Source organism: Panthera pardus, unplaced genomic scaffold (genome assembly GCF_024362965.1).
Source record: "Panthera pardus isolate Hobbes unplaced genomic scaffold, ASM2436296v1 HiC_scaffold_21, whole genome shotgun sequence".
In the NCBI taxonomy this organism is placed as follows: domain Eukaryota; kingdom Metazoa; phylum Chordata; class Mammalia; order Carnivora; family Felidae; genus Panthera; species Panthera pardus.
This window is the reverse complement of record NW_026526777.1, coordinates 35,845,274-35,856,437: the sequence shown is the minus strand read 5'-3', so window position 1 is coordinate 35,856,437 and position 11,164 is coordinate 35,845,274. Positions and strand designations below refer to the sequence as shown.

Genomic DNA, 11,164 nt, shown 5'->3' with positions numbered 1-11,164 from the left:
CCATCATCACGAAAGAGGTAAGGCCATTACCTTTGTTTTCAGCCAAGAATTCTGAGAGCCTAAACAATTGTGACTGTACTCACTAACACGCTAATTCTGGAGATATTTGCTGTTTGGTAAAATTAGTAGTAGTGTTATCTTCTTGCTGAAACTGGCAGTTTTCTTTCCTGGTTTAAACGGTCATTTCTTGCCACAGCCTTGATTAAGTTATTCCCATTATGTCACAGATGGCCTCACATTTCAAACTTAAATATCCTCTCGAGCCTTTTCTATACATTTTGCACATTTTTATACTTACTCTTCTGATCTATTTTTAAATTTTTTTTTTATTTTTTAAGTAACCTCTACTCCTAACATGGGGCTCAAACTCACGACCCTGAGATCAAGGGTCTCATACTCTACTGACTGAGCCAGCATTTCTGATCTATTTTATACTCAGAACAATCTATTGTTCATAACAGAGAATATTTAAATTGATGCAGTAAGATTGAACAAAAACTGATCTCACCAAAGTTCTGACAGATTGCTGTCAGCCTGCTCTGCAGAGAGCATTTTAGGAGCACTCTTTGAAGACTAATAAGGCAGATTGATGGAGAAATGGGTCAGAAAGCATTCTGATTTCCTTTTTTCAGCTTTATGAAAACCATTAAAGTAACTTTTAAAGTAGAAAAATAAACATCTTAATCCTACTCCCCAAACACAAGTTCCATATTTTTCACATTGCCTTCTAGTTTTTCTTTCCTTCCTTCTTTCTTTCTTTTCTTTCCTTTCTTTCTTTCTTTTTTTCTTTCTTTCTCCTTCCTTCTTTATTCTTTCTTTCTTTTACATATTTTAAGCGTAATGAACCTACAATTATATGTTTGTTTTCCCACTTGATACTATAGTATAATTTTTTCAGATTTTTACTTTCTTTTTTTATTATTTCCTTATTAATTTCTATTATTTAAAAATAATTTTATAATTATTATTTTTATAATTTTATATTTTATATATTTTATATATTTTACATTTTATAATTTTATAATTATTTTAATTTAATAATTATTATTTATGATTTTTTAAATTATTTCCTTAATAATTTCCTTATTATTGAACAGTAGCTATGTCTACCTAATGTTGCTCAAGATAATTATTAACCCCTGGTAAATACAATTTAATAGCCATAAGAAAAATGAATGAGTTATAATAATTTTCTGTAATCGCAATAATTGATTCAAAGCCGTGGTAACTTTCAACTTTATAACAGGATTACTTTGTATATCACATCTGTCACCCGCTTTTCAGGGCTATTGCTCACTCTGAAGCATACTGCCTGAGTGGTAGCCTGGGTCAGTAGATCAGCAAGAGCCCTCAGAAAGTAGGGCTGCCTGGGTTCGAAGCCTGGCTTTGCCATTTACTTCCTGTTTCAGTTTAGTAAGTTATTTAATGTCTTTGCATCTCAGTTTCCTCCTCTGCAAGATGGGATTAAACTGTAGTGCCTGAGTGGCTCAGTTGGTTAAGTTTCCAACTTTGGCTCAGGTCACGATCTCACCATTCATGGGTCCAAGCCCTGCTTTGGGCTCTGTGCTGACAGCTCTGAGCCTGGAGCCTACTTTAAATTCTCTGTCTCCCTTGCTCTCTGCCCCTCCCCCCCCCTCAAAAATAAACAAAAATTTTAAAAAGATGTAAGATGGCAATAATGATAATACCTACTCTACATTATTATTTTAGGATTACATGATATTATAACACACTCAATAAATTCCACCTATCACTGTTGTTATAGTAACATCTGCAATTTTGAGCATTTGCCCTTGTGACTTATTAATGGTTATGATGGAATAGATCCTCAGTCAGACATGCAGCTGTATGAAAATGAAGTAGTTTCAGTGCATCTGTGTGTTTTATCTGATATAATTTCATAAGTATATACATGGGTTAAAAAAACATTCAAAATCATCTCTTTGAAAGAATAATAAACATAAGGAACTTGTCTATCCATGGAATGATGGCATTAGTTCAAATATGTAAGTTTTTAAACTCACCCAACTCAAGTCAACTGACCAAGTTCTTTTACAAATGTGTATCACACAACTCTATATGGAAGAAAAATAGTTGAGGTGCCTCACACTGTTCCCTCAAATAAGTGTCTTGTGGGCCATTTAACTTTTCTTTTCTATCGGACCAAACCAAATGTGTTCTGAAATAAGTAATGGGAACACAACTGCACCTATCTCATAAGACTGTTTTGAGGAATAAATGAGTGACTTTTCATTCAGTAGAATAGTGCCTGAATATGATTTAAGTTCTATGCTTGCTAATAAAGTGAAGTAATAAAAGAACAAATCATCCCAACGTGCTGAGACACTTCTTAGTATTTGCATGATGTAACTGATTATTTGTTTCATATGGAGATTATATGGAGGAATTTTTTTTTTTTACTTATATGGAGACTTTTGTCATTTCTAAGTTTTACAAATAGTACTGCAAATGAGCACCTTCGTGCAGGCAATTATGTGCTTTTCTTCTTTTGAAATATTTCCTTTCGGATAAAATCCAGGAGTGGGGTATGCTGGAGCAGTTTCAAGAAGAAGCAGTTTAGTTCTGATGAGGAAGTTTTGCAGGAAGTGGGCAGGAAGGAAGAGAGCTAGGGTTTGGGCATTGCTGGAGATGGCAAGGTCAGAACTGCCAAGAGGTGGAGGGCTCTCCCAACAGGCTGAGGTGCTGCTGGGTGTTAGTAGAGAGGCAAAAACAGGATGGTGTGGGGAAAAGAATAATGGGCTGGAATCTGATGAAGTCACTTTTAGATCCATCTATACCTCTTCTTTGAAATGAAAAGTTGTTTTGTCACCATAGTAAGCCTTTCCCAGTATTAGGGTCTAGAAGTCCTTTATTTTTCAAACATCAATGAAATACCTTACACACACGAAGATCTGTGTTCAGAATTAGGGATGCAACAATGAGTAAAATAAAATAAATACCTTCAAGTAATTACATAAGACAATTTTATTTTTTATTTATTTATTTTAAGCTTATTTATTTATTTTTTTTGGGGGGGGGAGGTGCAGAGAGAGAGGGAGGGAGAGAATTCCAAGCAAGCCCTGCACTGTCAGTGCAGAGCAAAACATGGGGCTCGAACGCGCAAGCCCCATGAGATCATGACCTGAGCCAAAATCAAGAGTCGGGCACACAACTGACTGAGACACCCAGGCGCCCCTCATGAGACAATCTTAAAGGTAAATTCAAAGCATAGTGAACTAAAGTGATGGACAGATACAGAAAATAATAGAGGTATGGGGTGCCTGGCTGGTTCAGTTGGTAGAGCATGTGACTCTTGATCTCAGGGTTGTGAGTTCAAGCCCCACATGGGTGTGGAACCTACTTAAAATAAAGATAGCAGGGAAGAAAGGAAGGAAGGAAGGAAGGAAGGAAGGAAGGAAGGAAGGAAGGAAAGAAGGAAGGAAGAAAGAAAGGAAGGACAGACGGAAGGAAGAGAAAAAGAAAAAGAAAGAAAGAAAGAAAGAAAGAAAGAAAGAAAGAAAGAAAGAAAGAAAGAAAAAATTATAGAGACGTGATAGGAGTGGGAGAGCACTCATCCCAGCATTGAGGATAGGCCTTGGTGGAAGGGAAGACACTTTTCCTAGAGGTAATGGCAGAGTGGAGTCTTGAAGGATGAGTTGGAGTTAAGCTGACAATAGGGAGAGTGAAGAGAATTCTGGGGAGAAGAGATAGCATGGAGCAAAGGGCTGGTGGAAATAGAAGGGTGCCTTCAGAGGACCAGCAGTTCTTTTTCCTTAGGGAATCAAAAGCAGGACAGGTGGCCTGAGATGTGGCTATGGAGGTAGCCAAGGTCCTTGGACATCACTGTCAAGAGTTTGAGTTTTCTTTGTACCACTGTACTCAAGGATGGCTTTGGATATATTCTAGCTTCCAGTGGCAGCCAAGAATGGGCCTTGATTTACCCATTCCCTTACTTTTCTTTCCCTGTGAGGCTCACAGCACCTTGCTTGTAAGGTCAAAGCTAGAGTGACCACTAGCTGTCGCTATCGAACAGATCTAACCAAAAGCCAATGGTGTAGATGCCCGAGCCCCGCCTCGCCTCCTGTTAGGTCTGCTCAACCGCCCTAAGCAGTGATTCAGAGAAGGCACGCTGTGAAGGAAGTCGTGGTAGCTCTTGCCGACCCGGCGCCACCTGCGGGGAAGAAATTGTGGTGAAGTGCCCTACACCACGAACTGTCAGTCCCTGGGTGGCGCTGCCACCCTGATGGCAAAAACGCAGGCTTGTGAAAAGGAAAAGTCTGGTTAGGGTGGCCTGGCTCTTTGTTCTTGGGGTGGGGTAGCTTTTCAAGCTCTCTGTTACAGAGTTCAGGGTGCCACGAGACTGTTCAAGGACAGTGTGAGGGAGGTCCCAAAGCATGCCAACCCAACGGTCCCAGGGCAGCCAATCACAACACAGACCCTAGCACCTCTGGCCTCGTGGTCTTTCAGACCTCAGCTCTCGTCAGGGTGGATCTTTTGAAACCCTCTGGTTACTGATCCTATGACTTGCCAATGTGCCCTCACCTTTGGCTTCTGTTCTGTATCCTCTTTCCCAGAAACTCCTATCTCCAAAGCCTCCCCAACTAAAGCGGTTTATTCATCTGGCACTTTCCTATTTTTTAAGAATTCATTTCCCCACCCTCCCTCCTCTGGCTTTACCTTTTGCTCTAGGTTCTCGTCCTCACCCCAAGTGTTCTGGATCTGTGCAGAGTTCTGCTTCTTCCGACGTTTTTTGCCTGTGGGCACTAGGGTTCTGTTTTATTTTTTTGAAAATTCTCTTTTTCTCATCTGCCTTTTTTTTCACATTTGCCCTGTTTCCATCCGTTTCCCCTCCCCTCTCCTTAAAAACTAGGGAATTTAGACACATTCTAAGTCTAACTAGAAAACGTGTAAGACTAACAACTAGAGAAGTTAGGTTAAAAATTGCTGAGTGGGGAGGATCTAGCATGTAAGGGATATCCTGATTTTCCCGAGCGGTCTCCATGAACTGGTGACTGCCTGGGGGGTGGGATGGAGATCTAGGGGTGCTGAGATGTTGACAACAAAGCAGAGTTGCTAGAGACATCGTGAGACATCATGAGCACTGTATCAAGGTGGCAAATATGTTTTTCTATTCCCTTCATACTGCAAATTACTTTGGTTTGAATATTTCCCTGGAGAAATTAAGGGATGATTCTGGGACTTGATTAGCATATGTTGCCCAGTGCTCTAGGCAGGGCACTAATGGATAAGAATGAGGGTCCTTGACAAATTCCCTGGACAGCAGGCAGTGTGAGCCGGTGGGAGGGATAGATTCTACCTACATGTGGTCCCCTGAGAGGGGAATGGGGCTCTCCAGGAGCCACAGGTGCCTGCTGATGCTCTAACCAAGGGCTGGCTAGAAGCATAACATATGCTGACTTCTTTCTCTAACACAGCTTTAGAGCCATGGTCTCCAGCATGTCAGAGGAACCGCTGGATATGGAGAGATGTTCGAATTTCTATTTATGTTTTATCTTATCTTTTGAAGATTTCTGTTTTTGTATATGTTTTATGTTAGTAAATACTACATGCATATATTATGTAATAGTCACTGTATATCTGTTAGAAATATACATGCCTAATCATTTTTTAATAACAAAGTATGTGATCAAATTTTTGGCGACCGCTGCTCTGGAGAAACTTTGAAGCCATGGACTCTGGGGGTGGTCTGAGATGCTGGCCCAGAGCAGTCCAGCCAAGGAGAAAGGCCCAGCCTATGTGGACGGACATGGTGGTGAGGTGGAAATTAATTGTCCCTGAGAGGGAACTCTCCAGGAACAATGTGAGTCATTGCCTCTGGGGTCACCTCAGGGCTCCCTGCTACTTCTTTTCTAGGGTCTTTCATTATACTCTTTACTAAGGAGAGGGGATCATAGTTTTTCAAAGTGAAGTTTGGAGAGGGAAGAGCCTGGGATGTTTTTCAGCATGGAGGGAGCTGGAACTAATGAGACCTTGCAGGTGGTCAGTGGGACTGGGTCCTGTCACCATGGTTAGGAACCTGGCATCTTAGAAACTATGTCCTTCTTCTCTGACTCTAGGTTTCTTTGTTTCTGTCGTGATTTATGTTTGTGACAAACACTTCTTGGTGCCTAACAGAACCCCAGTTTTGTTTGGGGTGAAAATGCACTCAGCTGAAAGCTCCATTTCTCAGCCTCTCTTGAAGGGAGAGGTGATCACATGACATGACTCTGGCCCACAGGATGGGAGCTGAAGTCCTGGATGGGGCTTCCCAGTTTGCTCTGTATCAGGGCTCAGATACCGCTGGTCTGCATTTGCTGTCCTTCACCTTTTCCTTTCCTGAAACCCAGCACGGAGCTGAGGTAGAGCAGGTGTCTTGTGCCCCCACAGTCACAAGGAGGAGGGTGGTTAGCTGAGTGGAGGAAAGACAGAAGGAATCCAACTCCCAGAAGCCCTGGTCTGCCCCTCCTAGATTTTTGGTAACTGGTGGAAAAGTAATTTCTACTTGATTGAGCCACTGTCAGTGGGTTTTTCTGTTACTTCCAGGGGAATTCAATGCTAGCGGACATGAAGGTCATCTTTGGGACTCGCACACAATTAAGGCTGTTGACTTCATGCAAAGTCAACATGAACTTGAGTTCAAGAATATGAGCATCCCTTGTCTTTGGGAGCTCTTGATCCCCCACCCTCTCCAACAATGGTAGAAACAAACTGTTCTGTTACTTTCAAGTCCTTGGAGGAGGAGAGAGGCATTGAGCTAGGCCTTTAAGAATAACTAATTCTGTCAGAATGTGGAATGTGAAAGTCAGGGTGGTTGCTGGAGCAGGCTGTACAGGTTTGAGAGAGCCCACGGTGTGTTCCTGTTCTGTTACACATTCAGTGAGATGACCTGGTGGCTTAAAAAAATCGACTATGCTGAGAATGTTTACATCAAGAAAGCAGGCAAAAAAAAAAAAAGGGGGGGGGGGTGGGGGGGGGAAGCAGGCAAATGTTTTGAATCAGGGCTTGCTTTCTTTTTCTTTCTCTCTCTTTTCCTGGACTGCCAGTTAAACATTTACCAACACACCCTTGGAAAGACCAAAGGTTTAGTTTATTAGTTACATAAATATTGTTACATAGCTTCTTGTTTTCCCCAGGCCATAAATCAGCAGAATCAGAGAGCAGCTGATTTATATGAAACATAGGCTGAAGTCTTAATGTGTCTTTGGGCCTAAGGAGAATCTTAAAAGTTTAGGCTAAAGGCAAAACTAATTTTAAGCTGACTCTGGCTGTACATTTACCATTTGATCATGCTCCTGTCTCAGCATTCACCTCTTCCCTTCCTAATCATCCTCTCGCCCTCATCCTGTCACAAACCTGGCTCCTTGCCCCATTTGTGTCACCTGCAGACGCACCTGACTCAGGGACTGGCACGACAGCATATCACTTGCATCCAGACACTTCATGATCTTCTCTGATTCAGCACAGGTGTGCATGTGTGCATGTGTATGCTGCTGTATGGTCAGAAATCTGTCTTCACATTTCGGATCTATTTTCTTGCACACTGTTGCAGTAAAGTCTTTCCTGCTCCCTTACACTGAGCATAGTCTGGGAAGAATCTCTTTCTAAGAAAAGCCCAGCCACATTCACCCTCAGATCTAGCTCCTTGTTCATGTGGCCGGCAGGCTTAATGGGTTCTAGTCTGTTATGCTGCCTGGTCATTTAGATGAAGAGATGAGAAAGGGAAATTTTCCCTGTGCTTCCAAGTCTTGTGTCCTAGCATCACTTATCATGGAAGCCCTACATTTGGGGATGTTGATATATCCCATCTGTCACCCTAGGACATTCTCCATCCTTTCCTATCCTGCTCTGCGCATGAGGAAAGCTGTGTGGTTATATCATCTGCTGCTCCCTTACTCCTCTGTTTAGCTAATAGAAAATATTAACAAGAAATCAGAGGGAGGGAAGAGAGTGAAGCAAGGGTGTTTGTCCCTCCAGATCCTTCCTGTGTGGTCCTGGGTGTGCTGGTGGCATCCCTTAACTGAATGTCATAGCTCCTGTTCTGTGATGCTCTCCAAACAGTTTCTCTCTCTGGGCTCTCTATAATGGTTCTCTCTTCTTGTCCCTAAGGTGGGGCTAGCCCTGAGATACTACTTACTTGATCCCTTGTGATTGCCCTATAACCTTGTCCACACTTTTGTCAATAATCTCATTTTTATTAAAGTCTACTAAAATTAGGGGTGTCTGGGTGGCTTAGTCAGTTAAACATCTTATTCTTGGTCTCAGCTCAGGTCTTGATCTCAGGGTCATGAGTTCAAACCCCATGAGTTCACGCCCCATACTGTGCTGGGCGTGAAGCTTACTTTAAAAAATAAAGTCTACTAAAATTATCTAATTTGCTATCTCTTACCTGTTGGACACCTAACCAATAAAAGGCTTTGCTGAATTGTTAATATAGCTGATTTCTGTTTCCTATTTGGTTGTAGTTAGGTGATGCCTGGCAAATGTTTGGTAAATATCTGTTGACTTAATAAATTATTAAATGAGTGGCAGGATCAAACTCCACTTCTTCCTCTCCAGACTTATAGTACACAGTTGAAAGTTCACATGTAAAGTGTAGACACTTGATGCAGTCTGAGAGCACTAAAGTATGTTGGTTCTGTGGCTCAAGTTTCCAGGGACTTCCGCTTCCATGGGTTTGCCCTAGTGATTTATACCCACCCTGGTTTCCTCCTTCCCAGAGGAACAATATAAAATAATATAAAGACTATCTGAAATATACAATATGGTATGGATGTGATGTCTTTTAAATGAAGAGTAGGGTGATTTCTTCAACTCAAGAACAGAGAAAATGTTCAGGCCACAAGATAAGATATGAACACTGAAAAATTTCACTTGTATAGGTTTTAAAGGAACCACACCGAATGAACCTATAGCTACAAATTATGAATTTATATAGTAGATATGACCTTTATTATAATTAATGTTTTAATTATCATAATATTATTACATATGAGGTAAACTTGATAGAACTACCTTTTAATTATACCTACGGTTATCAATTTCATGACTGCAGGTTGCAGTGGCTCATGACATTCATTATAATTACATTTCCACTGTGCAAGTGTTAGAGGAACTCCTTCAAGCCGTGACATGTGATGTTTCCAACTCTCTGGGACCCTCACTTATGTCTCCAGGGAGATGCCTTCATGGATGGAGCTCAGATAAATGTCAGGAAGAACAGTCCCAAGCTCTCTTACCATGATCCACCTTAAGGAAGTGCTTAGTTGATTATAAACTTGTCCAAACTATAACTTCTTAAGGAGAAGAGTTCCAGAATCTTCCTCCCTGGATTTCCCAGCAGGAGAGCTGTCCAGACTGAGTTGTCATAGTACACTTCCTCTTGGCGCAGAGCTCCCCCTTTGATGATCTCCAGGGCACATTCTTCCTTTGGAGATGCCTCCATGTTGACTATTCCAGAAATGGCCTTCATGGCTGTGTCTGCAGAATGACAATAGAAGAGTGGGGTTGTCCAAGACTAGTAGAGTCTACATGATGGAAATTCTGCAGATAGCCACAGCTTCGCTGTTAGGGACTGTTTGCCAGGGTTTGCTCTACAAGACCCTGTGGGCCCTATCAGAAGACCGGGTATATGTAGGGCCTGCTGGGCAAAGAGAGGCTTAGAGTTAATGTGGGCTCTGTCTTCCTAGATGAAGATTTGTGGGGAGTGCTGTTAGAGGTGATTAATTGAGAGATTTAAATCATGTCTCTCTCTTGGGTGTTTTGGTTGAGGTGAGGGAGTAATAAAGGGCAGTAGAATGAGGATAGAAGTTATATCAAGACCCAGTAGCTAATGGAAAGTGTCAGTGGGCAAAGCAGAGTGCTGTATGATAACGCTTTACTAACTTGTAAGAGGAAGAGATGGACAAGAATCCAGGCCTTTGCTTTCTGTCCACAGTAGCCACTTTTATTTGGAAGGAAAGTTACCTTATCTTCTCTAAATTTTTATACCCTTCCTGCACAGTTTCTTTCTCTCTTTCTATCTTTGTTTCCCTGTGTGTCTTAATCTCTCTTGTTCTACAACTACTACTCAATTTACTCAATTACTCTTTTTTTTTAAGTTTATTTATTTTGAGGGAGAAAGAGAGGGAGAGAGATTGTGAGCAGAAGAGGGGCAGAGAGAGAGGGAGAGAGAGAATTCCAAGCAGGCTCCATGCTGTCCATGTGGAGTCCCACATGGGGCTCAAACCCACGAACCATGAGATTATGACCCGAGCCGAAATCAAGATTCAGGTGCTTAACTGACTGAACTGCCCAAGTGCCCCTCAATTACTCTTTAAATAAGGTTTTTGTATTGAACCTATTTTAGATAAATTTGCATTTGGATTACAGACAAATTGTAAAAATTGTGCAGAGTATTCCCTTATATCCTTCACTCTCCTTCTCCTAACTATAACATTACACATAACCTCTGTACAATTGTCAAGGTACAATATAATTGGGACAATTTTACTAACTAAAATATAGACCTTATTTTTTTCACTAATATCCTTTTTATGTTCCAGGATCTTAGCTAGGATTACACTTAGTAGTAATTTCTTCTTATTTTCTCTCCAAACTGACAGTTCTGCATTCTTTCTTTGTCCCTCATGGCCTTGATACTTTTGAAGAATATTGATCAATTGTTTTATAGAATGTCCCTCAATTTGGGTTTGTCTATTTTTATCTCTTTTTTTAAAGGAAAGATTTTAGGGGTGCCTGGGTGGCTCAAGTCGGTTAAGTGGCCGACTTCGGCTCGGGTCATGATCTTGCGGTCCGTGAGTTCGAGCCCTGCGTTGGGCTCTGTGCTGACAGCTCAGAGCCTGGAGCCTGTTTCAGATTCTGTGTCTCCCTCTCTCTGACCCTCCCCCGTTCATGCTCTGTCTCTTTCTGTCTCAAAAATAAATAAACGTTTAAAAAAATTAAAAAAAAAAGAAAAGATTTTATTTTTAAGTAATCTCTACGCCCAACATGGGGCTCAAATTTACAACTCCCAGATTAAGAGTCACATGCTCTACTGACTGAGATGGCCAGTGACTCTGTCCATTTTTCTATGATGATTGGAGTCAGGTTATACATTTCTGACAAGTATATCACAAAAATGATGCTGTGTCTTTCCCAGTGCATCACATCAAAGGGTTCATGAGGG

At 41.4% G+C, this 11,164-nt stretch overlaps 1 protein-coding gene across 11 annotated transcripts in view; it reads right to left on the bottom strand.

Annotated features, from left to right (window-relative positions):
- Positions 1-8,919: 8,919 nt before the first annotated feature.
- The window catches only part of HSD11B1 (hydroxysteroid 11-beta dehydrogenase 1), a 55,572-nt gene continuing 53,327 nt past the window's right edge, over positions 8,920-11,164 (bottom strand). For 9 of the 11 annotated variants that reach the window (XM_053909129.1, XM_053909127.1, XM_019429555.2 and 6 more), the window contains one exon: positions 8,920-9,477. In XM_053909129.1, the coding sequence (XP_053765104.1) occupies positions 9,260-9,477 (218 nt within the window). In that variant the 3' untranslated portion in view covers positions 8,920-9,259. The other 2 variants (XM_019429565.2, XM_019429574.2) reach the window with 2 other exon arrangements.